At 31.6% G+C, this 27,775-nt stretch overlaps 2 protein-coding genes across 3 annotated transcripts; one reads left to right on the forward strand and one right to left on the reverse strand.

Moving 5' to 3' along the window:
- Nucleotides 1-3,870: 3,870 nt before the first annotated feature.
- LOC136990167 (vitellogenin-3-like) lies at nt 3,871-11,228 on the forward strand. The gene is made up of 27 exons (XM_067288534.1): nt 3,871-3,948; nt 4,075-4,104; nt 4,183-4,325; nt 4,417-4,548; nt 4,630-4,800; nt 4,890-5,078; nt 5,180-5,322; nt 5,412-5,598; nt 5,686-5,864; nt 5,946-6,114; nt 6,184-6,429; nt 6,515-6,927; nt 7,000-7,103; nt 7,178-7,458; nt 7,544-7,664; nt 7,748-7,903; nt 8,049-8,052; nt 8,099-8,339; nt 8,428-8,640; nt 8,719-8,994; nt 9,072-9,209; nt 9,283-9,504; nt 9,589-9,871; nt 9,963-10,111; nt 10,200-10,442; nt 10,519-10,705; nt 10,774-11,228. Exons 1-27 carry the CDS (start codon nt 3,906-3,908, stop codon nt 11,058-11,060), a joined length of 4,950 nt encoding a protein of 1,649 aa, XP_067144635.1. The 5' UTR covers nt 3,871-3,905; the 3' UTR covers nt 11,061-11,228.
- A 4,709-nt stretch (nt 11,229-15,937) lies between these two features.
- On the reverse strand, nt 15,938-22,582 carry LOC136990010 (uncharacterized). Of its 2 annotated transcripts, XM_067288330.1 has the most exons (12): nt 22,359-22,582; nt 21,904-21,976; nt 19,553-19,651; nt 19,197-19,472; nt 18,802-19,068; nt 18,270-18,527; nt 18,007-18,182; nt 17,625-17,764; nt 17,294-17,439; nt 17,142-17,223; nt 16,712-17,025; nt 15,938-16,393 (listed from the first exon to the last, which is right to left on the reverse strand). In XM_067288330.1, the coding sequence occupies exons 3-12, from the start codon at nt 19,638-19,640 to the stop codon at nt 16,173-16,175; spliced, it is 1,968 nt and encodes a 655-aa protein (XP_067144431.1). In that variant the 5' UTR covers nt 19,641-19,651; nt 21,904-21,976; nt 22,359-22,582; the 3' UTR covers nt 15,938-16,172. The 2 variants fall into 2 exon arrangements, with proteins under 2 accessions (XP_067144431.1, XP_067144432.1); XM_067288331.1 differs by lacking the exons at nt 21,904-21,976; nt 22,359-22,582 and adding an exon at nt 20,354-20,509.
- Nucleotides 22,583-27,775: the final 5,193 nt, after the last annotated feature.

Here is a 27,775-nt window from a genome sequence, read left to right on the forward strand (position 1 = left end):
TCATGAATCCTTCCGTCTCCCCAAAGAGGCATCCCCGAGCTAACCAGCTGTTTGACGCAGTTTTGTCAACAAAATCCTGGGCCAGATCGTAAGGATGCCTGCCATGGAGTGCCTTTCGAGCCCACGATTGCTTAATGGTGTCTATGCTTTTTATATGTTGTGTTGTGTCCATATGATGTGAGTGTAAGTTTAATGGTGTGTTATTCGAGTCTGCTAGAGTTACTGCTTTATGTAATTGTGATGTTTCTTGTTTTTTGTAGAAAAACTCTCGCAGTGACTGTATTTGTTTGTAGTGAAGGTTAACTATGTCAATCAGGCCACGTCCGCCATCTTTACGTGGAAGAATTAATCTTTCTGTGGCGGATTTAGGATGATGTTGTTTATGCTTAGTAAGTGTTGTTCTTGTTTTCCTTTGGAGTTGCTCGAGATCTGTGTGAGTCCAATGTATAACTCCAAAAGAATATGTGAGTACTGGGATGACATATGTGTTTATTGCTTTAACTGTGTGTTTTGCATTTAACTGTGTTCTGAGAATAGCATTTAACCTACTTTGGTATTCTTTAATTAATCTTTGCTTTATTTGTGTATGTTCTGTTAGTTTGGCCTGTTGGAATCCTAAATACTTGTAGAACTCGCCCTCTTCCATGGATTCAATAATGTCTCCATTTCCAAGTGCAAAATCTTCTTTCTTCAGGATTCCTTTTTCTATGTGAACTGTTTTGCATTTATCTAGGCCAAATTCCATTTGTATGTCCTTGGTGTATGAATGTGTGATTTGTAGGAGTTGATGAAGTTGTTTTTGTGTGGATGCATAAAGTTTTATGTCATCCATGTACATGAGATGTGACAGTGTAAACTGTGTTGTTTTTTCGTGTCTGATATTGTAACCATATTGCGTGTTGTTTAACATGTTGGATAATGGGTTCAGGGCTAAGCAGAACCAGAGAGGACTCAAGGAATCTCCTTGAAATATTCCTCGCCTAATAAAAATTTGGTTTGTTTGTATGGAAGTGTTACTAACCCTGAGATGTAGTGTTGTTCTCCAGTGCTGCATAGTGTTTTGAAAGAATGCAATGAGTGATGGATGTATTTTGTACATGTGTAGAATATGTAGCAGCCAACTGTGTGGAACACTGTCGAATGCTTTTCTGTAGTCTATATATGCCATGTGTATGTTTCTGTGTTGTTTGTGTGCTTGCCGTAGAATGACTGAATCTATGAGTAACTGTTCTTTGCATCCCCTGTGGTTTCTACGACAACCTTTTTGCTGTTCTGTTAGAATGTTGTGTTCTTCAACGTGTTTGTATATTTTGTTTGCGATACAGGATGTCAATAATTTGTAGAGTGTTGGAAGACATGTAATTGGTCTGTATTGTGTGGGGTCTGTGGTATTGTTGTTTTTAGGTTTCATGTAGGTGATGCCCTGGGTAAGAAAATTTGGCATGTCTTGTGGATTGATGATGATGTGTGTTAGATGTTTAGCTAGTTCCTGGTGCAGTGATGTAAACTTTTTGTACCAGAAATTGTGAATGTTGTCTACACCAGGTGTCTTCCAGTTGTGTGTTCTGTTAACAGTGTATTGGAAATCATGTATGCTTATTTCAACACAGGGCATAGTTGGTATGTTGTGCAAGTTTCTGTTCTCCTCCTCGATCCAGCCTGCATCAGCATTATGCGTGACAGCACTGGACCAAAGAGAAGACCAATATGTTGTGAGTTCTTCTTCTGTTGGTGTGCCACTGTGCTGTGTAACAGTGTTTGCTTTGTTATTGATTTGTCTGTAAAAGAGTTTTTCATTGTTTGTAAATAATTTATTTTGTTGTTTTCGTAGTGTACATGTTTTGTATCGTTTGAGTCTACGTGCTTTGGCAGCAAGTTTTTGTTTTAGTGTATCAATGTATTCTGTAATGTGTGTGTTGTGATGTTCATGTTTTGTGTGTGTTTTTATTTTCTTGAAAATGTTTTTGAGCTGTTTCCTTAATTTGGGTGTTATGTTGTTTTTAGCGTATTGTGTCAGCTTGCCTAATTGCTGTCTAATGTCATTTATTTGTATTTCTATTCTTCTCTGCCAGGCAGGCTTGTGATAGAATTTTGTTTTCTGTGTGTTTGTCTGTGATTGTACTTTCAGCCCATGGTGTGTCACTACTGTGACTGCTCCAGCATAAACTAATGTATGAATGTCTGCGAGTGTAGAAATTGAATGAATGTAGTGTGGTAGTAAGTGAGTGTTTACGTAATTTAGTGTTTTTCCTACTTCCTTTGACGTGTTGATTTTTGGTATTCGTGGTCGTTGTGTGGGATCTGTACCTGTATATTTAGTGAGTGTTTCCTGAAATATAAGTGAGAGCGTATTAACTAAATCCAAGTCTATGTTATCAGTGATGGATGAGGAAGTGTCTGTAGTATCATTAGTGGTAATTGTTGTATGTGTGTTATTATCAATGCTTGTTGCTGGATTATCCTGACAGGTTACATGATCTTCATTAATGTTAGATGTTTCTGTCTGTTGATGTATTTGATCAGCAACCTGTTGTTTGATAAGTTCAAGTGTTGTTTGTGGAATAAGGTTGTTGTGTATAATTGTTCTTTTTTGATCAACAACCCTTTGTTCCGTGACAGTGAGGTGAGGATATTGTTGTGTGAATTTATGGTGTAGTTGTTGTCTGTATGCTGTCATGTTTGTTTCAAGTTTTGTGATTGTGTAGTAAGTACGGATGATAAACTCGTTCATTTCTACTGTCCATTTCATCCGTTGGCGTGGTTTTCCAGCCTTTGTGGTCTGTGGATGCATTGCCACAGAAACACCAAGGCTGGGTTGGTTCCTCACATCTGTTGAGGGCATTGCAGTAGCCATGCTTGGGCCGGTGCTGCTTTCGCCACCGGTAACCAAGGGAGACTGTGGCCTATTTTTCGAACGTGAGCCTCTGCCTAACTCACGAACGCGGACCTTGTTAACCCGGGCGACGTCCGAGCCGGTATCACACTTTGATCTAGTTATCACCATAATAAATATCTCCACAGAATGTGGGTGTGGTCACTCTTAGCTTCATTTCTCCCCATAGACCTTACTGGCATGGGTGTCCCTACCAGGAGCTTATGCTCCAGCCTGCATTGCCCTATGGATCAGTAAAATTACTGGGCTCTCCCACCACGACCAGGTGGTGACCATGGAGAGTTTATTATTATTATTATTATTATTATTATTAAAAGTTAATTTATAAATCATTTCTGTATTTTTCCTATTGAAAGAGTGCTGCTTTTGACATCAACTCCCCCGCATTTCTAAATATTTCATAAATTACAATAGCAGAGACCGGATGGCCGAGCGGGCCGAGCGGTCAAGGTTAGCAACCTACCGCCCTGGGGGACCCGGGATCGGGGATCGAATCCGGACGGGTCGAGAAATCCCCAAGAATTTTTCGGGGGGTGGTCCGTCCGGATATGTCGGTCCTCGTCCCTCACCACCCGGCCGCCCCATTGCGGGCCTGGCCGAACCCATAATGGGCTTGCTATAAGAGGCCCTCATAGTGCCTACTGGGCGGAAAGAGTTACAAAAAAAAAAAAAAAAAAAAATTACAATAGCAAAAACAAGACTTAATAAATGTAATAATTGCACAATTATTTTTAAAATATAAATAAAATTACGATAAAACTGATAAGAGAACAATTACGATATAGATAATCGTGTCAATTGAGTTTCTTTGATGTCTAGACTATTCCGTCTGACCTATAACATAACTTTGCGTGACATATCTGAAGTGGAAGCTAACCTGTCATTGAACAGTTCAAAGATTATTTAATTAATTCATCCAATCATTGATTACTTCGATAAAAGATACGGCCACTCGATTTTCTATATAAGTTCAGAATCCCACCATGGACTTAACTGTTCACAAGCAGTAACCATGCGGCTTCTTTTACTAGCGATTTGTTTTGTGGCAGTTTTTGGTAAGTATATTAAACAAACGAATTAAGTATATAATTTCGAAAGATCTTCGAAAAGTTTCAATACCTTCATTTAAAAAAAATAATAATAATAAATTGATAAATTTATATTATGCAACTCTTTAACAGCTAGGACACCGCATCATCAAAGTGGTCCCGGTAAGAAATTTACACTTGACCAATTAAAATCTTTGTATTAAAAACAGTTTTTTAATTTAAAATTTTATATTCTGTCAGGTTATTTGCCGGATCGTTTATACCGTTATCGTTATTTGTCTACTTTATATTTGGGATTTTCGGGATTAAAACCCGAATATGAAGGCAAATCTCTAAGAGTCGACGTTGTTATACAACGTCAATCTGATTACTATGTAATCAAGGTACTGTACATAATTGAATTTCTGTTTTACAAGCATAAAATATATTTTTTAAAAAAAGAAGAGGATTAATTTTTAAATATTCAATATTTAGTTTGAACATCCTGAACTTGCAACAGCTAAGAAAGTACGTAATATAGAAGATTACCATTATGAATACCATGCTTCACCAGAATTCGAAAAACTCATATCAAAACCATTCAGAGTTGTTTATTTGGATGGACAGGTAGGTAATTTATTGTTAATATTATCTTCGTATATATTATTTAAATTTACTAATTGATTATATATATATATATATATTTAGTTATCTCATTATGACGTGAGTAGTGAAGAACCCGAATTTGCTTTAAATCTAAAAAGAGGTCTTCTTCACGTTCTGAATCTGAATTTAGAACAAAAGGATGCTATTCATTATCAAAGAGGTGATTATCTGCATCGTCCGGATTCTCAAGCTGCATATTATGCTGTTTTAGAGGTAATTTGTTTTCAAAAAACACCTTTCTTTTTTGAAAAATTTAAATTTTATTCGGTAAAACACCTTTATTTTTTTTCCTTTATCAACAGGACGGAAAAGGTGGAAAATGCGAAACTGCATACGTTATTCATACAGAACCATACTATCGTACACCCTATTATAACAGCGTATTGAATGTCACTAAAACCAGAAATTACGACAGCTGCTTAGAGGAACCTTACGATGATTACAACTCTCTGCATGGAAGACACTGTGACGATTGTGAAGAAGAAAAACATGTAATTTTATTTATGTTATTATTTCTTACTCTCGTTATAATCATTATAAAATTGAAACATTACGCTTCAAAAAAAAAACTTAATTAATTTAATTATTTTAGCATCCACTTCATGTAAACTCTCACTATTATTACAATCTCCGAGGAGATAGACATAGTTATATAATAGAACACGTTTTCGCTGAAGGAGAAACAACTTACGTACCATACACAACTCACGGACAAACTGCTTTTGTTTATGAAAAGTAAGGCACAATTTTCCATTAATTTTTGAATTATTTTCACTAGAAAAATATAAATTAAATTATATTTTATTATTATTATTATTATTCAGCCGTACGCTTGATCTTGTTGAAGAAACCGAATCAACTGAAATTATAGATTTGCCTGGTGATCTCGTTTCGTATTACAAATTGGATTTTACTCATGGTCATTATCAACATAAATTCGATGAAGCAATCGATTTGAAGGAAGCTCATTTTTATCGTGATATTTATCCTTTTGATTTAGAAGTTGAAAAAGTAGGTTTAAAACCGATTGAAATTCATTCTATAACACAATTATAATACCAGTTATAATATGATGATGGATATTTACAATACTTTCAGGCTGCTAAACTTATGGATGAGTTAATTTCGTTTTATCAGCAAGTTGATACTGCTACTGATCTTCATAAAGACTTGCCAATTGAGTTCCTTAGATTGATTGGATACTTTTCTTATTATAATTACGGACATTTTCAGGAATTCTATGAAAAATACGTAGAAGGAAAAGCTGAAGCATATAAGTTAGTTTAGTTTAATTAACAAATTTTCACGTAAAATTTTTAATTTACTCAATTACTAATTTTATTTTCTTAATCGATTAGGCATTTGTTTTATGATGCTTTAGCCAATGTTGGTACAAATCCTTCGATTTTGTACGGAATTCATCTCATAGAAGAAGAACGTGTTCCAATAGATGTGGCCAAGCAATTTATTCAAACTGTTGTTTATCATATTAAAGAACCCAGTGAAAGACTCTTTGATGTTCTTTTCGTAAGTTAATTTTGCCATAAATTTTTAAAATAAATGTAAAAATTTTAATTTTAATTTTTCAAAACATAGCGATTGTGTGATCACTCCTCTGTTAGAAGGAGAAACGATGTCCAGACAGCTTGTTACCTTGCATTCAGTGGATTAATTTATGAAACATGTGTTAAAGTACACCATCATCATTACGAAGAGAGAAATCACGAATATCATCATCACGACGATCATAGTCGCGATCATGATTACGGACACGATCATGCTTCTCGATTGCGAAGAGATAGTCATCACTGCACAGAAGAAACAGCCAGAAAGTATCTCGATGTAAGAAATATGTTCTAATCAAAGTAGTAAATTTATTTCAAAAATATCTAAAATAATAATTTCCAATGTTATTTTTTTTATATAGTATTTTGTTAGTCAATACCACCATCACGATAATGATTATTACGAAATTGCCTTCATCAAAGTACTAGGAAACAGTGGGTTGAGAGATGCCATTCAATATCTTAGACCCTACATTTTAGATGCAGAAAAACCTCTGTATTATCGAGTTTCTGCAGTGTGGGCTTTGCGTAGAATAACACACACAAGTCCGGAAGAAATATTAGAAATCGTATTTCCAATTTATGCCAATACTAGCGAAGATTATGAATTAAGAATTGCAGCTTTCTCGATTGCTCTTAAAGCTCACCCAAGCGAATATCAAGTAGAAACCATTGCTTATAACTTATATTCCGAGCCTAGCGATTATGTTTCAACTTTCATTTACAGTACCTTCTACTTCTTTGCTAATTCGACTCACCCTTGCTACAGAAGATTGTACGTATAATAAGGCATATTTTAAAAAAATTCATTCTCTGCTGTAAACTAATTTATAACATATTTTAACAGGGCTAAATTATCTCGAATTGCTCTTGAGATCTTGAGCGATCATGAGCCATTCACCCATTACGATTTTGATCATGCATATAACTTCTTTTCTTCAGGATACGAAGGTAAAAATCTACTTAAATGTATAAGTTTAAGTTTATCTTAGAAATAAATGTTTTATATATATTTTTAATTTTAGAAAGATACGATTACGGAGGATTTACGAAGTTTGTTTATATTCCAAGCAATTCTAGTTACATACCACGCAAATTATATCTTCACTTGAACGATTACGTGGGAGGAGAATCTTTCGATACTTTAGCTTTTGGCTTCCATTCCTATGGTCTTGAAAGATATTTTGATCATCTTTTTGGACCCAAAGGTCCTTTAAAAGACAGCACCTTCAGCAACTTCTTTGGGAGAAGATCACCTCGTGGTGCCAATTCCGTCAAGCAGGAAATGGAAGACATTGATCAAAAGGTGTTTTTCTTACATTAAATTTATTAGAATTGTTATTTCCATATATTTTAAAATTCTAAAAAATATCATAAATTTTTATTTTCAGTTGAATCTTCATCACAGACAATACGGACCTGTTTACGGAAATATATTTTTTAAGTTATTTGGTACAGAAATCGATTTTTTCCATTTTAACGAATCTGTTATAGAGAATTATCTTAAAGAAGGTTGGTAATTTATATTATTTTTTATAAAATATATTTTTAAACGTGTTCAGATTTAATGTTTTATAATATTATATTTCATCCAGGAGATTTAACGTCATTTTTAAAACACGAAGACGATCATCATCCTTTCCTGTACAGACACTTCGCAGTTGGATCAGACAAGACCTACGTATTTTCAACTGAGACTGGCTTACCTTTGATATATGAAGTGAAACAACCTCGTTTACCTACATTATCATAATAATGATTTCAAGGTAGAACTTACTCCCGAACCAGAAAAGCAAGGCTTTTATTTCCCCAAACAAGTCAAAGTTCATCTTGATGGGCACTTTATGTGAGTTTCTTTATTTATTTTATAAATAAATGTACATGTATTCATAACAGACAAGTTCATAATTAAAAGATATATCTGATAATTACTTCGTATATTTCAGATATGATCAAACTGTTGAATTCTTACTTGAAGTAGCATTACCTTTCTCGAAATCTGGCATTTCTGTAGGATCACGTTTACGCACAGCATTAAACGTTCCATTAAAATTTGATCTGTTAGCAGACTTAGAACATCACAAATTTGTCTACAAACACGTCCCGGTAATCCCTCATGAAGTATTTCAATCTTATTTCATACCGAACATAGGATTTGAACATATCTATGATGAAGATTTAACTGAAGTAAGGGAGTTCTTCAAATTTTCATTAATTAATAAATAAATACAGTAGATGACTTCCTATTTAAATTATATCCTTAAATATTTTACAGGTAGAAGAAGATTATTTCCAGGATTATCTAGGATTAGGATATAGAGTCAATGCCAAATACTCTAACATTTGGAATGATCGTGGATCCTGGAAGAGCTTCTTCACAGATTTAGATTTACGCCAGAAACTATATTATTACTTTTGCCAACCTCATTTCAATCCACATTATTTCAACGTGACTTTAATCGGAGCTGATACTGATGCTACTACAGAAGTAAGAGGGGTTTAATTTGTTACATTTTATAGTTTATTTTTACTATAATTTTATACTAATAATATAAAACTTTTACAGTTGGAAGCAAGTTTCAACTATGATTACTATGACGATACAGATAAAAACAATCGACCAACCAAATCTGAACACTTCGAAGAAGAATTAGGCGATTTTAGCAGTGATAAAAAATGGCATACTTATGTTGTGCATGGAGAACTTCAGGGTAAAGGTCAACGTGAACGTAAAATATCAACAGAGTTAATCTATCATCGAAGTTACGATTCTCTTGATCACAAATATCACTTGTATTACGATAGAACACCATTCCACTCTTCCGAAACGGAACATTTCAAGGTAAATAAATGATTTAATTTATATTAATAAACAACACGAACGATTTAAACTATTTAATCATAATAAATTTTCAACAGGTCTGTTCCGCTGGTTACGTTAAATATCCTCATTATGATCTACACAAATTTTTCAACTTAGAAACTCAAGAGCTGGATTATTCTGTTAATGCACAAGCTAACGTTTATTTTGGAAAAGATTGTAAGAGTGACAAAAAAGTAAGTAAAAATTTACGTACAGGACAGTTAATTATTGAAAATTGATTTCGTGTCAACCGTTCTTTCATTACAGATTAGTGTACGCGGACATTTTGACAGAACAGAGGAACAAAGAAATCACGAAGCAAGAAGAGAAGAACCTGTAACTTACGAACGATTTAACGAATATGCTTATTATTATCAAAAATGCAAAGAAGAAAGAGAACATGGACATTTCTATCACAGATATTGTATGCATTATCTGCATCTTATTTCCGAATTACATCACTATAACTTTGAAATCACTTACGAAAACGTAAGTTATACATTCGGTTATGTATTGCATAGTATGCAATGAGTGTAAAAATATTTACTAATGTTAACATATTTATTGTAACAGCTACCAGAATATTTCCGTAATTTTACCTACAAGGCAGCATCTTGCTTTAAACATCACTATTATACTCACGCAGATACTGATATTTTCGCAACGAATCCAGACAGCCAAGTACGTGTTGATTTAAATGTATCATTGCACGATCCTGTAGTTGATGTTCGAGTTTACAAACCCCACGAAACTACTTATTACACTCACATATATGTTCCTAATCTTCATACTCTGGATACTTATCCATCTTCCGATAATAGACACTTACAAAATTATTACGGAATATTTGAATATCGTAAGTGTTCATACGAATTGAATATAGTTTTTAGCAGATTGTATTATATTGATTATTCCGTTATTCACGTAAATCTTTATATTTTGTTTAGCTTTCTGCTTGATTCAGAAAGACGAAGTGAAAACGTTTGACAATGTTACTTATACATTACCACCCATCGATTGTTATAAAGTTATTGCTAAGGATTGTTCTCCAACTGAACATTTCTTGGTGTTAGGAAAGAAGATTGATGAGCAAAAGGTAAGATTTCTTTAAATATATGCAGAAAAAGCAGTCAAATAGCTGAAAAGTACAATTATAAAATGTGATTTCTTATTATAATTTACAGGAAGTTATTGTGTATTTCGGTAAATATAAAGTTCAAGGGGTTCCATCGGGATCATCTGTCGTCGTTAATGTAAACGATAAGCAAGTTACCGTAACAGAAAATGAACCTTATTATCAATATATAACTGAAGGAGATCACAAAGTAACTGTATTTAGCATTACTTATAACGGTTATCATTACACATTACACTCTACTCCGTATCGCTTCGAAGTGGATTACGATGGAAAAGTCATCCAGATTCAGGTACAATAATGCTTCTTTAAATTTGTATATAGAATGTTTTTTTAGATTTATGTAAAATATATATTATTTTTCATAGTTTACATCACCATATTACCGTGGAAAACTCTGTGGTTTGTGTGGAGATAACAATGGTGATAGCCAACACGAATTCCGTGGTCCAGAAGGTTACGATTATCACGATACAGCAGCTTTCGGATACAGTTACACACTTGCGGATGACCAATGTAAAGTTCCGGATTACGATCATCCCAGACGTTACCACGGTATGTAGATTTGAATTACCGTTCTTCTCCTCGAGTCATTAGATCTGTAATGTGGATTTTTCTTGTAGGAGTCGAAGGTTGTACCGAATATAGGAACCGTCACATCTTTTACGGAAGTAAGAACAGGAGGAGTTGTTTTACTACCCATCCTTTGCCTAAGTGTGCCGAAGGATGTGTACCAACTCGTTACGTAAAACGTAACGAATCTTTCCACTGCTTGCCAGCGAAGGAAAGTTATTCTCGTTACTTGCTTCGAGAATCCGAAAATCGGGTGTTGGATGAAGTAAGACGTAAAGAAAAGGATCATTATGCCGAAGTAGAGTATCCTGAAAGCTGCGAGCTTAAGGAGCATTAAAATTTTGCATCAAACAATGTCTATCAGAATGTTACGTGATTTTTTTAAAAAAATATTTTGTAAATAATATACATGCATATTTTTGCATTTAATTTTTAAGATTCACGGATTGAAAAATGTAAATAAAAATTTTTCAGCTGTCTCAAATAAACATACGTAAGAAAAATACATGTATTGTGTTTTTTAGGTCTCTAAGAACTAATCTTCAAATTTTTTTAAAAGTTATCATTTTTAAAGTTTAAATTGAATGAAATTTAAAATACGCCATTCGCCAAAAATATTTTAAAATGTAACTTAAGGGAAATTCCCTCGTCGAGCATAAAAGTCGCTGCAACGTAAGCGCGATCGATCATCGATCCGAAATCGATAAAAACCTTTATTCTATAGCTAATATTTCCGAAAAATAAGTAGCTTATACTTTCCGTCAGAACATAAAACAAATATAACCAAAATTTCATCTGGATTGGACAAAAATTACAGGAGTTAAAGGAATTCATACATACAAACACAACACATACACACACACACACAGAGAGAGAGAGAAAGAGAGACGACGGCTTTTATATTCTAGTAATAATTCAACAATTCAAAAAATGTAAACATACACAATAAAATTATCTTATCGCTAGTATTCGTTAAGATTATTGAATAACACACGAATAAGTAAAAATTAATACAAAATGTAAATAAAGATAAAGTGTTTATATATGATAAAACATCAAAAATAGCGGCCTATTTCTTATCAAATGTTGATATAACTGTTTTTTTTTATTATATCAAAGTTATTTCGTTAATTTTTAAAATAAAAACGATTTGTGGTATACATTTTTCATGAAAAGTATTTAATAGTATTTAAAAGTATTTACATTTTTAGTTTTTGGACTCAGGTGGGCCTCGATACGTAAAATTTCGGAGTGTTTTCTGTACGTATGGATGTTAGCGTGTGTGGAGGGGTACGATTTTATTTACTCTATTGGAAGCTTAATAACTCCTGCGCTTTTTGTCGAAAATTTCTGAAATTTTAAGGGAGATTTGATTATTAAGAGGGAACAATGCTGTTAAATTTTGGTTGTTAAAGGTCGACGGGGTGAGGAGATAAAAGCGGTCATGTCAGAGTCGAACTTAATGACGATTTTACTTATTAGCATTTACAATTTTGTTATAAAATCCATTCCTACCTTCAAGACTTACCTTTTTGCCATTTTATAATATAGCCTATATTTTTTTATATTTATATATTTAGTTATTATAATAGGTGGGACCACACTCGCAGTTTTAAACGTTTTCAGGTAAGTTAAGCAACTCGTTGCTGGATTTTTAAAATGTATTTTCAAAATCTTCGTAATATTCGTTTACAATTATGTTTATTAATTTTCTTATAACTATATTTCATTGATAATATTAACCTTTTTACAGTTTGATAATTAATAATTAAAATTTCATATAATAAATATATATTTTTTAATTAATTTACCTGCATTTTTCCTCTTTTTCTTAAAGTCTAACAGGTTACATTGAATATGCAATGCTTGCCTATTTAATAAGTCTAATATTCTGTCATTTGAGATGTCCAGTTTGTGGCATTTTCGAATTTAATCATCATTAATTAATTAGACTTCACTGAAAAAAGAAAAAGCTCTGAACCTTAGAGATAAGCCAAATAGAATATAACAACTTTATTGGGCTGCAATTTGAAAAAAAATAATAATTTGTAGCCTAATTGCTCGTATTATTTTACATTATTTTTCGATAATTTTATACTTCGATATTAAATATATTATTTGTTTAATGCTGCTTGTTTTTGACGTCAGGAATTATATTTTATTAAATGCTAATTTGCATAAATATCTGTATAGCATTATTTGTAAAGGCGTATGGAAAGAACTTGATGAAGAATGATTTCTATCGTTGTTTCTAACACACGATGCAGTGTAATCCAGCGACCACTTGGCTTCTTTTCATGGTGATGATCTTGCAGTGTTTGATAATACACAATTATATTTTAAACAACACAAAGTAAAATAGCACTCAATATAATTTTGATGGTGCAATGCCTATATTGTTGCCATGATCACGATGACAACTTTAAATAAGTCAAGAATTCAAGCATTTATAATCCTATATTGTATTGAAACTGTTGCATAGAATATCTAATATATTAGGAAATAAATAATAATAATAATTTCTTGACGTCCCCTCTATTAAATTGTTCTGGGCCCCACTATGGAAGCTTGAGTCTGAGAATCACTGTTCCGTCTCAAATAATCACATTGACACGGGTCTCTAATGGCTAACAAAATAATTTAGTCAATGACCAGCTATTTATATATATGAAACCATAAATATTTCGCTTTAAACAATTGTTCTCATTTGTATTTATTGCTCCAATGTTGATCATTCCAGTGGCGTGCCGTGACATTTGATGATAGGGAAGCTGTGTTTCTGTAAGAAGCCGACTTACAGGGGCAATCAGTTAATTGCGCGTCAGGGTCCATTCGTATTAGTTTGTTCGATAAGCCAGTAAAAACCGTATACTTCTTTAAATGTATTTTTAATAGATTATCCGACGTACTTAATAAATAAGAAAGTTCAATATAATTACCTCCGTTATTAGATTCAATAAATTCCCTCTGCCCTCTAAATGCCAATTCTCGCTTTGAGAAAAAACATATAACGTCTATTAATTTAGATATATCTATTAATCGTAATTATCTCGTTATAATTTTCAATATTTCTTTTATATTGTCTACCAATGTTAAATTCTATTCTATTTTGATTTCCAAATTGCTTCAATTTTACGAAAGAATCGTCATTCGTCATAAATTTTATCGTCAAAATGTCGAAATTTTTTTGTCGACGTATTTATATTTAATTTAGGCATTGGTCTTTCTCTTTTAATAATGTTCTCTTTTTCATTATACGGTCTTGAGCCAAAACTTTTTTAAAATAAATTTTTGAATCACTAGCCACGATATAAGGGCTTAAATTACACATACCTGGTACAAAATATTCAATTGTATGAATATACTTTTGCGAAGAAACGTATATAAAAATAACATAAAATATTCGTTACTTTTTAAAAAATAAAACAATCCACTTAGTTAAAATTGCTCCCTGCGAGTGGCTCATGAATGGAAACAGACGATTTTGGTAGGTGTACAGTGAATGCATGCATGACAAATCCCGAGGGTGCCGATACCGGTCAATGTCAAATGCCTCTTTTGTCGCGTCACTAGTATATCTCAAAGGACGCCACAGGGCTTTTGTAAATTTTAAACGTTTCTCGCCATATGTAAATATGTTAAACTTAATAGTCATTTGTTTTCTAACTGCTGTAATTCGTTTTAGTACCAGGTGTACACGGAAATCAGTTCCCCACTGTACTGAGTTAGTAATTGGTTCGGTTACGCTTTTGTTTAAGTAAACTTCTGGCACTTTCGGCAGGGTTTTATTTATGTCCCCATTCCCTAATTTCTTTATTATTTAACTACTTCTTAGTAGAAATAAGTCGAAACCAGTTACTTTGTACTCGAATATCTGTAGTCTTAGGAAAACATAGGAAAGACAAATTTTTATGACAACGGATACTTAGATCGTAAATTTAAGGAAAATAAATTCTAGAGCTTTTTTGTACCTTGTGCGTTTCATTCATTAAATTTGGTTGTAAATGATGATGCCAAAGTAACAGTTAATTTTTTAACATTGTACAAGAATTGTACACGTTTTTTCTGCATTCCCTTACAGATGAGACATACTATAATCGTAATATCACCGGTTTAACATTGAAACCCGTAAGTAATATAAGATGGGAGAGCAGACTAAATGCAGAATAAATATATCAAATATTTTAATGGATTTTTTTTTTTTAACTCCTGTCTACTATACAGAACTATCATAAAAACATGCCAGTAAACTCCTATCGGTTGGGTTAAGTTATAAATCTAGTCTAGGGTGGGCAATTTTTATTATAACACGGGCCAGAATAAATTTTACGTTTTTCCGCGGGCCGTAGTAGTTGATTGAGGCCTTCTTGTGACTCGTAATTTTTTTAGTCTGCAAATATGAAATAAATAAATAAAAAGTTTATACTACATTTATTTCTCTTATCGTTTTCGAAAATTACAAAGAATTGGTAAAATAACTATTAATTAGTTATTTTTCCAATTTAATAATCTATTAAAGATCTCGCGGGCCGGATAGAAACTTTTCGCCAGCCGTAGCTGGCCCGCGGGCCGGGGGTTGCCCGCCGTTGATCTAGTCTGCTCATGATTCACATAATCGGGCGAGGGTGGCCGAATATCTAGCGGGCGGCTAACAGCCCACAACCGCTCCGGGATATAAAATTGGACGCTTTACGCGTGTGTTGCTTCTACCAGCTAAACCGGGTGACGTTGGTGCACTGTAAACCGCATGTGCTAATGCCTATATAATCTGGCTGATTAGAAACTGACCCGGTTTCGACATTCCTTCTGCCACCGAATTATTCGAATATACAATAGCAATCTTATCGTTTTTTTTTCACATGTAGTATAGAAATTTGTAAAAGATACATAATGTAGTTATAATAAAATATTCATTTTAATTAATTCAAAGTACGTTAAAATATGAAAATTTATATTTTATAAAATACAAGGGAAGGTCATTGGAAGGTGGAAGCGGCGCTTCCATCGCTTCCAATGACGGCAGGCCACTGGATCATTCCCATTTTTATTGGGTAAAAGTGAGAGCCTATATAGTTTACCTGTTCTAGTAAATCTCATTGTAACTTCCAAATTAAAAGAATTAGAGAAAAATGATTAATTATCAAATAAAAAAGAAAAGATTTCTTTATTACATTTTATAAAAACGTTTATTATAAAGAAAGTAATACGATATATATTTATATATTACATTTCAAAGATATATTGTCTTTCACCAATCTTCGTCTTTTGTTCTTTAATTTATATCGATTCAGTTAAAAATTTCTAATGGTACAAAGATTACGACTAACTTAAATAAGTAAATATTAAAAAAATAAAAGTTTATTTTGACTAGAGATGTTTCGTTTCTTAAAAAATTCAAATTATTTAACGCGAAGAGATCAATTTGTCTTCTAACAATGATTGTCTTAGTCTATTTGGTGAATGGAACGAAGTGTTCCACTCTTCCTCCGCTTCCAAAAAACGATAAACGACTCTGAGACGGAGATACGGGTTCTTCTCTATCTACAGTTCTTCTGTTGAGCACTATACAAGTCACACACACTGCAAGTATCCCTATTTGTACACTAATTGCAGCTATAATGGCGACTACCATTATTGTCTTCGTAGTACACACTTTTTCATTGTCTGACTCTGAAAATAAAGTTATACAATTAATTTAAAACAATATTGAGAATTTAATAATAAAAAATACGATATACTAATACAGCTATTCCTCGCTTAACGACTTTAATTCGTTTCTGAAAGCTTTGTCCCAATGAAAAAACTCGTTAAACGAATACTAAAAAGTGTTATAGTGGTAGTCAGTAGAAATTTACATGGATTGTTTACTCTATACTGTATATTATAGTACTCCTATATAAAAATTATTGAAATTCTTTAAAAACTATATCCATTTAAATATTTTTGTGTAATTTCGAAAGAATACAATAAATCTACGATAAACATTACCATCATCTGAATTTGGGGAATCTGTAAGTCTCGTAACTGTTATTCCTTCGACTATAATTTCACGTTGCAAAGGATAATCATTCAAAACTGGCGAAGAAGTCGGTCCAGTAATCTGTCTCTTTTTTCGTTTTCCGTATGAACTAACACCGTCTGAACATGCAACAGGTTCACATTCTTCTAGACAGAAGTGGATGCTTACACGAAATCTAACAACAACATCATCCGGAAATTTGAAAGCATCGAATCTTCCTTGTAGAGCCCTAGTTCCGGGAACTTTCTCCAAAGGAGGGAAGATATTTGTGTCTGTAGGACACCTAAAAACATTCGATAAGTGAATTAGGTGTATAGGATTTTTGCAATACTCTGCAGCAACATTATAAGTACACTTTACAATATACTGAAAGTTGAAATAAAAACATGCAACACTTACCCTCTGCTATCGATTAATGTTATAAATTCATCGGTCTTCCCACTAGTTGCGACTAAATCTCGAGCAAATATACCGAATACGCCTAAATTACATAAGGAAATTTACGGTTAAAACTTTAAAATTTAATTAATCGAAATAACTAAATTACTTACTATCGTCGTCAATTTCTATTCTGAGATATAATTCCTCTCCAACTCTAGCACCACTAATGTCTAAACCATTTCTGTCCGTGATCCTGAGACGAATCTGTGGTGAAGGTGCCGTAGCATTGACTACACCAGTAGCTGTACCTTCATCACTAAAAATTTAAACCATGCAAATTAAGAATTTAACACTTTAGATGGTGTTTTGGGCATTTAAAGAGTCGTATTGATGTAATTTTAAAATAAAATAAATAGTTTTTCCTCGAAATTATCAGTAAACAAATAGATGAATACGTACTGTAAGCCTATATACGTGTATTCTAGATAAATATAATTTTACCTGATGATAACGTTGTAAGAATTACTAACAGTATGATTCAGAGTTTCAAAAATGCATAATAGTTTGATAATTCTATCTCCTTTTCTCTGAATTACAGGATGATGTTGAATGACTACTGTGTTTACATAACGGCCTTTTCCCTTAAAAGTAATAATATAAAGGTTTAAAAAACATTAACAAATATAGGCCTATATATATGTATTTATAAATAAATATATTTCTATAAATATTATAAATAAAACACGTAAAAAATATAAATTTTTAAACACATTATAATTATCTGAATTGGAAGTGATAATGTGTAGAAAGCATAGATGCTAATAAGAAAGGTATAGCACGAAAAATCTATTATACTACCTAAATATGATTTTTTTTTTCTTACTTCGTTTATTGCACCACATTCCGCCGGATCCAAAGGTAATATAAATTGATTTACAGTTTGTCCATTTCCGAAAATTTCACATGTTCTTGGACGATTTTTGGCAAATATACGACCAGTAAATGGTTCCAAAGTAGTGAGAGTTAAAACCATAGCTTCGGGAGAACATGTTAGTTTTACTATAAAATAATAATAATAATAACAACACTTGATTTCTTTGTTTTGTTGGTTTTTTTAATTATAAATCTTCGTTAAAAATTACTCACGATCTAGGCAGTTGGAACGTTGGTAATAAAAGGTTCCTGGTTTTGCCTTGAGTGCTTTACTTCCTGCACTCAACGTATCGTCTCCACTCAACCAGCATAGAGCAGTCGATGGTTGAAATGTGAAGGACCGACACACGAACGTTTCCATTGTATCACACAAAGTTTGACATTGATCGGGACTGAAAGCAGTTCTTTCCAAATCTGCTAATCCCAAATCTACATCTGGATACTGATTGTATTCGCATCCGCTCGCACTATCTACAAAATATAATAAACAGAAATACATTTTCACGCTATTTATTACAATATTTAATGTTTTTTTAAATCATTATAATACGTGTATTTTTTAATATAATCTGCAAACGTTTGAATGTCTTCGATGAACGAAGCACTCTGTTATGTTATAGTTAACTCGTTAAGCTTACATTTATAAATTTATGAGCCTATCAACTATCTAATTGCAACCGTAAAATCTTATCATGCATTAACAATAGTACATGTTTTGCACAATTTTAGCATGTATAATACTTACGAGTTACGCATTGATTCTCAAAATAGTCTACATCACCGATTGAAGGGCGGAAGGAAGATGGTTGGGATCGTCTATCTTCGGAACTCAAACGACACTGTTGAAGAACGTAATCATATTCGCCGGAGCGGCAAGGAAAGGAAACTTCTTTTAAACAAAATTCTTCACATTTGATACGACTGGACACTTGTCCAATGACCCGGTCATCGAACCCCGCAAGTTCTCTTCCGATAACTCTTTCGAACATCCAATCTCTTTTGCATCCTTTAGCTGAAGAACAGTAAATATTGCTCGTAAATAAATTATTATTATTATTTTTTTTTTAAATTACAGAAAATATATAGCTACTATACGCAATTGTATAATCATCAATCTGACTCGCATCTATATAACCATACCTTTCAAACAAATTTTTTCAAAATAATTGGTTGCATCTTGTGTGCTTGATAACAGTTCCCTTCTACCATCCGAATTAGTCGTCATTTGATAACAAGTTTTCCTTCCATAATTAATTAAGAATGCCGCACAATCTGACGTTGTTCGGCATTTACTGTTGCATACAATTGTAATCGATTCTTCCCTTCCATTTCCATCGTACATCATATTATGTGAAGAACCTTTGATCGCCTTTCCAGTTATTTTCTCGAAAGTTAACGTTCCACCTTCACACTGACCTTTATTTTTCAAAAGAAATTATATATTGAGTCCATAAAATTTAGGATAAAAAAATTATATATAAGCATTTTTTTCATACTTAATACTAATGATGTCACAAAAACTAGTAAAATAAAACCAATTAGAAGCCATCTTGACGTTTGAACATACTTGAATTTGTGGCACATTATAGAAGCACCTATAAATTTAAAAAAAATAAATTATAATTAAAATACTAAAGTATATTTATTACCAAATATATAAAAATCATTAATAATATCTTATATTCTAGTTAATTATAACAAATAATGTTACTTTGGACGATAGAAAACTTGATATCTCTTCTACATTAAGTAATTTGACACCATCTTATATCAAGATGATACAAAGATCACAAAGAAGACGAGAATAAATAAATTAATTCTTCGGTTTAGAGAAGAGAAAATGCATCGAATTAAAAGTTTTTTAGACAAATAAATTGTCTAGTATTTAGTATATAATAAGTTTATACTCATTACAATTAAAATAAATAATAATAATACTTTTTATTAACTGTAATTAGAAAATTTAACACGGAAGATCCATGTTTTAGAAACAAATTAATATCATAACATTATAATTAATGTAATAAAATTATATACATTTGTAGGACTTTGTATAGTAATAAGTCCTATTACTATAAGGAAGTCCTAATAATTTCAAATTTATATAATGAGATTTGATCTAACCTAAGAATTACAGTTGCAAAATATCAATCGATTATTTAAATTAAGCTGTACTTAATAATAGAAATGTGTTACATACAATGTGTTCCAGACGAAGAAATGCAAAACCTATTATATATATATATATATATATATATATATATTTTAATTTTAAGACAATTATTTTGTCACCTCACCTGAAGAAACAAAATCTAGTATTATTAACAACAAAAGGAATGTTCCAATGTCAGATGGATGTTAATGTTCCACATGACATAATTTGCTATTGTTTCTATCCTACAATTATCCTTAGTTTAAAAGAGTGTCATTTTAAAAACATTTCCACATCAGATGAAATTTATAAAAAGTATGTTAACACGGATAACATTTCAAATGAATTCTTACACGTATGAAAAAGTCTAATATCTGTTTTTTATGTAAAGATATTTGATATAATTTCTATGCTAAATTTCTAGTTCATACGTTTTTTTTAATAGAAAATAATATTTATAAGGAATAAGGACTTAATTTATCAAGATATTTTAAAGAATAGAAGAGAGATTTTTATTCATTGTTAAAACAATAAACAATACATGGATATGTTAATGTTTACTATGTAAATTTATGTGGTAAGTGATGCAATTGCATCACCTCTATCTTCTTAAATTCTTATTTAAAATTTTATATTTACTAAGAAATATTTGTCTAGTTTTATTTGAATTTTTTTATTGTTTTTTTGTATTAAATTATATTTTCAATCTTTTAAATTTTGAAAATAAGAATTGTTTACAAGGAAATATGTGAAGGACATAAAAATAACTCCTGATAAAATATATTTTCCTTGTAAAATTGTTTGATAGTTTCTCTTGAATGATTATTAATGATTTCATTAATATCAAATATAAAGGTAATAAATAATTTTTAAAAACATTTTTTAATTAAAAATAGGAAATTGAATATAAACATTCGGTTAATGTTACCTATGGTTCCAAGATGGCGGCTCGTCTCTGATTCCAGCAAATGGGAGAAGGGAAACAGTGGGGACGCACGTTCTAACCTAACCTAACCTATTCTAATAATTTTGTTGGTAATAATTATGGTAATTTATTAGAATAGGTAAGAATATGCGTCCCCACTGTTTCCTTTCTTCTATTTGCTGGAATCAGAGACGAGCCGCCATCTTGGAACCATAGGTAACATTAACCAAACATCTATTTCTTTCTCTGAAAATAAAATTAACGATAAATTATCTCATAAATAAGTGTGTATTCAAACGATAAAGAGCTCTATTAATTCTTTATTAATTAAGTCCTTAATTATTCTCAATAATTTACTTCAAATATATACATTTGTAAACTTTATAATATTGTACAATACAAAAAGAATTATAGAGATTTTGATACTAGATCCTGCTCTACGGGAGTCGTCGTTTATTTTTGCATGTTCATCACACCACGTGATTTCCTATACATGTTAAATAGAATTGCGACAAACTATCCGAATTCAGAAAGAATAAAGTTGGCCTACTTTTTGTTCGATATCCGGAATCGAGGGAAAGTATGAAAATAGGAAAAATATACTACTAAAAATAGATATAATGCAACGTACAAATCATTAATTCTTCTCGTTCCGAGCATCGATAACAACTAAAATCTAATTTCTACTACTAATAATAATATATAAATATATAGTATTTAATTTTATATAGTTATATATACAGTTTCTTTTATTATTTTAAATAACTGACCTTAAGAAGAAGGGTTTCTTTAGTCTCTGGTGATCAATTTACATTCTTTAGATGAAAATGTTCCCTCGGATATCTATTAAATTTAATATAAATTCATGCTTATAATAACTTTAATACAATTCTTAACATCTAAATAATGTCAGAATATGATTTATTATCTTTCAGAAAATAAAAAACGTTTAATAGTAAAATAAACACCGCTTTCACCAGGAAATTAAAACGTATTCATACATCTACTATGTATGTAGATGATAGCATGCCTTTCTACTATAATGATCAAGCACTTTAATGCTAAATAATTATTAATAAAATGTGAATTTTGACGAGAAATATGCAAATTTAAACTAAAAATCAAAATGCTTCAAGTTGTCAATTTACAGTGCTTAAGAATGATTTCGATCAAGAAGATTAAAATTGAATAAGGTATTAAAATTTACACATTGTACAGTACATACCGAAATCAGCAACAGCTCTTCCATGCCCATGACATGTATCGATTATAATCATCCATTGCTTCAACGTGGAAATGTTTCCTCCTACTAACACATTTCAAAACTCGCGTTGGTACTTACCTGCTTGACGTCACCGGATATCAAGCGTGACAATATAATAATACGCATGCGTCAAAGGCTAAAACCTTCTAAAAAATAATAATAATAAAGTCTTCTTGGTTGAATACGTCTGAGGATTTTAATTTAAAAAATTAAACTTTGCGTCAAAAAAAGAAAATTCCCAAATTATTTAACAAATAGTTTGTTTCTTTTTAGATAAAAATAATTAAGTTGTCTTGGAATTAATTCGCTCCATTAAATCGAATTGAAAAAAAAAACACAAGAAACCTTTTCTTGCTCCTCTATGTAGTATCTTTACGATTATATTTTAAAATATTAGATATTAGTGACTATAACAATCATAAATATGGAAATTTAGTTAATTTTCCTTTTTTATTTATGAAAAAAACAGTGAATAAATAAGTAAACCTTGAGTTTTAACAAAATCCTGCTTTTTAGAAATATCGAAATGTACAATGGACGAGGCTTTTCCTGATAAATCGTCCAAAGGACACGAACGTATCTCGTGTAAGGACACAATATTATATGGTTTAGATTTTGAAATAGGTGTTTGTATTTATATCGGTAGGGAATGGGAAACATATTTTGAGAAAATAATACTATAGCTGAAATAGTTAATTGCATTAGTTTCCTGTTTGACTATTGTTGAAGGTTTCCTCCTAAAATCTCCTTTGTTGTTGTTGACGTTTCAGTATTGAAAAGGATTAAGTTTGACATTAGAAACAATCGAGATTTTACGTAGTAAATATCTATCATTTTCAGTGTAAACAATTCTTCGTCTTAATGGTTTTTACACTATTTTTCTTTTTTTTTTAGATAAAATTGTAATGGATGTGTTTTCTTTTATTTGTACAGACTTCCGAGTATGATTCATAACAAAACCTTCTGCATTATAATTTTTAGAACGCTCGATTTAATACTGAATATGACACTGCACGAAATTTGTTACAAGTGAATAATTGAATGATACAGATCATATTTATAAGAAATAACGCTTTTGAATTATGGTATATCTCACTAAATTACAAAGCACAGATTCGGGACTGTATATCTGTAAAACATAAGGCACAACACAGTAATAAATAATTGCTCGTATTAGTTTTGCATAACTGTGATGATACATAAAGAAAATTTGGCTAATGTTACCCTAGGTGTCAAGATGGCGGCTCGTCTCTGATTCCAGCAAGGAAACAGTAAGACGCACGTTCTAACCTAACCTAACCTATTCTAATAAATTACTATAATTATTAGCAACCAAATTATTAGAATAGGTTAGGTTAGAACGTGTGTTTCACTGTTTCCTTGCTGGAATCAGAGACGAGCCACCATCTTGGCACCTAAGGTAACATTAACCGAAAATTTTTATATGCACTTGTTCTGTATATTCATTTGTGTATTTGTATCGCGAATATACACTCACACACAAACTTTGTATTTTTTTTCTATTTTATAATTTATTAATACGAAAAAAGAAAACAGAAAAAATTTAAAGAATGAAAATTACAGCAATTACACCAGTGCATTACATAGTTAAGTCTTAAATTTAACTCAATTCTCAGAGAAATATTTTAAAAAATTCATTATATAGTTACTAAGTGGCACATTTAAAACGAAGAATAAACTTAATAGGAAATTTAGTGAGGTTAAAAAAAATAACGGATGATTTAAAAATAATAATAATAAATAATAACTGATAATTATATTATCCTTGATAAAAGGAGATCCATGATTGCTCACCTTCTCTTTCTTTTTTATGTCCTTGACAGCGTATAAATTGTCTTTAACATCTGATATACTTTGAACAATAATGAAGTTATCAATGACAGTATTGAATAAGTCAATTATAATGCAATCTAAAAATAACTTGTCAATTAGATATGTTAATTGCACTTTTATTATATATTACTTACGTTGATAACAGATTTTTTTAAAAAAAAAGCATTTATTTGTACGTTCTAAATGCAAAAATCTATATAATTAAAAATAATTTACAGATTAATGTCTTAATTAATTACATTACATTACACGAAATAGCTAATTCCAGTTTGTAAATAAATTGATAATGCATTATTTAATTACTAAATAAAAATAGATTAGGGAATAATTATAATATAATCAAAGAGAAAAATTGTAATTGTATTTATAGTAAAATTTAATGACCCATTAAATTCAAATCCTGTTATACGAATTCACTTTGATAATATTTTATAATAAATAACTTTTTTTAAAAAATTAAGATAACGTAGAGCATAAAATTATTATTTAAAAAACATCCACATCATTATATTTAGGCTACTAAATTTACTACTAAAAAGTCTGAGATTGTTTGTTTGGTTGTAATTAAATACAGAAAAAAATGTACAAATACAGCCACATTTTTAAGTATTCATCACCCCAAATGAGAATAAAAACAAAATAATACAAGTTTCGTGACGGATTATCGAGTTATCGCCGTGTTTTCACTTTTTAAACTTGCCTATTAACGTTTTATAACTATAATTAAACCATCCGATTGGGTTAAAATTTATTGGGCTGCAATTTGAAAAAATTGTAGACCTATAAATCTCCACTGTCGTCCGTCTGTCTGTCTTTCCTTAATCTCGAGAACGGAGTTAGGTAGATGAAATAAGAGACCAAATATGGAAACCTTAGGTCAGGAAGCCCCAACTAACTATATACAAACTTTTCATGAAAACCGAAAGTCCTGTTATTTTAATTCAAATATTATCCCCTGTAAGCAGCTGGCCAGCACGACTCCGTTGTTAAAGGAAAAGTATGATGTACAGGGGCACTACTAGTTTGGGGTGGAGAGCATATATTTTAAATGAAATATGATTAAAAATTGCAGCCTGGCATTGTAGCGATGTCACAATATGCTCGTTATTTATATATATATGAATTAGAATGGCCGTTTGTCTGTCCTCTATACGCTTCTAAACTCTTTAGCCGATACGCACCCGTTTTATTACCGACCTTTTAAAGAACGAGATAACCACTGTCTGTCGGAGTTAAACAATGGTTCATCTCCTCTGGGTGTGCCATTGCTCGGCATATATTTAAAAAAAGGAGCTCTCCACGCCACAGGTTAGGTTATAGGCTTTCAACTTGTCAGGTTCGAGTCCAAGATGATCCTAGGTTTATTTCGAGAAGAAATCTATAAAAGGAGATATGTGAAGGCGTTACGCATCTATAAAACGTTACTATTAACTGTTACGGTATATTTTATCCTTTATAAATTTTAAGTAGTAAGTGACTCAATGAGTCACGGTGGTCTAGTTATGGCATATGAAACTTAGACCTAATTATTTCTATTAATTGTTACATTTTTTTTACATTTACACAAATAATTAAATGCATTTTTTGTAATTTTCCATTTCAAATTTTTAAATAATTATTATAATAAAAACTAAAGGAATACATAGAGATTTAATGTTATTTTAAAAAAGATTAAGGAAAAGTAATTAGTTTAAATGATAACAGATGGCGCGACATTCTTTTCCAGTAGAATTTCCTTTGGAAATATTGGAAAGGATAATTCCGTACGGAATTTATAAATTTTTTTAATCTGATAAATATTTATGAACGTTTAATTGAGTTCAAAAATTTGATTTTTTAGCGATTAACGTATGCCGAGTTTCACAACTGCTACATCTCGATCCCTAGAATTACAGTATTATTAACAATCTTCCAATTCGTTAAAAGTTGAGAAATGATGATAATAGTTACAGTTAATAAAATTAATTATTATATCACCACATAACAACTATCAAAATGAAGTATTTACTGGTTATTTTTAACAATAAATATCTTAAGAAAACTTTAAAACGTGAAGCAATTCAAGTCAATTTCCAAATGAAGAATTCAGCTATTGCACAATAAAATAACTGCACAATATTTCACCTGTTTGGAGATGAAATTTGCCAGACTTGTGTCATATTATTATGTTAATTAAAAAAAAAAAAAATTAAATGTAAGGTAATACTCGTATAATTTGGGTGTTAAAAGGTATGTCATGCCATCTGTTATCATTCTAGCAAAACTATTGTCTTTTGTTAATCCCGTTTCGGTCCGTCCCTCACCATCCAGCCACCCCATTTTGGTCCCTGCCAAACCCATCATGGGTTTTCCATAAAGATACAAGAGTTAAAAAGAAAAGACTCCCTGATATCCATTCCCCTCTTAACACACACTCTTTTGTTTCTTAAGCTCCTAATCTCTCTGTCTCTCTCTTTCGTAAAAAAGATTATGAAATCGTATGAGATAATATATATATACATACTAGCTGACCCGGCCACGCGTTGTTGTGGCTCAAAATGTATCTATTATAAATGTGTAACACTTCCCCCGTAAAGGGGATTTCAAAAAATCCCTTTTTAGTGTATATTCTGTTGACGTCACCTATTAAAACGCAATTAAAAACGCAAAAAACCGCATGTAAAATAGTATAAATAGAAGCCGAGTTCTTCACAGTAAGCCTTAATCCTGTCCCTTTCCCCGCTGGGGAATATCGAAAAATCCCTTTTTAGTGTATATTCTGTTGACGTCACGTATTAAAACGCAATTAAAAACGCAAAAAACCGCATGTAAAATAGTATAAATAGAAGCCGAGTTCTTCACAGTAAGCCTTAATCCTGTCCCTTTCCCCGCTGGGGAATATCGAAAAATCCCTTTTTAGTGTATATTCTGTTGACGTCACCTATTAAAACGCAATTAAAAACGCAAAAAACCGCATGTAAAATAGTATAAATAGAAGCCGAGTTCTTCACAGTAAGCCTTAATCCTGTCCCTTTCCCCGCTGGGGAATATCGAAAAATCCCTTTTTAGTGTATATTCTGTTGACGTCACCTATTAAAACGCAATTAAAAACGCAAAAAACCGCATGTAAAATAGTATAAATAGAAGCCGAGTTCTTCACAGTAAGCCTTAATCCTGTCCCTTTCCCCGCTGGGGAATATCGAAAAATCCCTTTTTAGTGTATATTCTGTTGACGTCACCTATTAAAACGCAATTAAAAACGCAAAAAACCGCATGTAAAATAGTATAAATAGAAGCCGAGTTCTTCACAGTAAGCCTTAATCCTGTCCCTTTCCCCGCTGGGGAATATCGAAAAATCCCTTTTTAGTGTATATTCTGTTGACGTCACGTATTAAAACGCAATTAAAAACGCAAAAAACCGCATGTAAAATAGTATAAATAGAAGCCGAGTTCTTCACAGTAAGCCTTAATCCTGTCCCTTTCCCCGCTGGGGAATATCGAAAAATCCCTTTTTAGTGTATATTCTGTTGACGTCACCTATTAAA

This window comes from Centruroides vittatus, unplaced genomic scaffold, assembly GCF_030686945.1.
Source record: "Centruroides vittatus isolate TY-2023 unplaced genomic scaffold, ASM3068694v2 scaffold_861, whole genome shotgun sequence".
Lineage (NCBI taxonomy): Eukaryota > Metazoa > Arthropoda > Arachnida > Scorpiones > Buthidae > Centruroides > Centruroides vittatus.

Excerpts from the sequence above, each read along its gene's own strand:
- LOC136990167 (XM_067288534.1), top strand. The coding sequence starts at position 3,906 with ATGCGGCTTCTTTTACTAGCGATTTGTTTTGTGGCAGTTTTTG. Across the intron at positions 5,599-5,685 it reads TTGATTTAGAAGTTGAAAAA|GCTGCTAAACTTATGGATGA; the intron begins GTAGGTTTAAAA and ends CAATACTTTCAG. Across the intron at positions 8,995-9,071 it reads CCGAAACGGAACATTTCAAG|GTCTGTTCCGCTGGTTACGT; the intron begins GTAAATAAATGA and ends AATTTTCAACAG.
- LOC136990010 (XM_067288330.1), bottom strand. The coding sequence starts at position 19,640 with ATGTGCCACAAATTCAAGTATGTTCAAACGTCAAGATGGCTTCTAATT. Across the intron at positions 18,528-18,801 it reads TGAGAATCAATGCGTAACTC|ATAGTGCGAGCGGATGCGAA; the intron begins GTAAGTATTATA and ends TATATTTTGTAG. Across the intron at positions 17,440-17,624 it reads TCTTACAACGTTATCATCAG|TGATGAAGGTACAGCTACTG; the intron begins GTAAAATTATAT and ends TTAAATTTTTAG.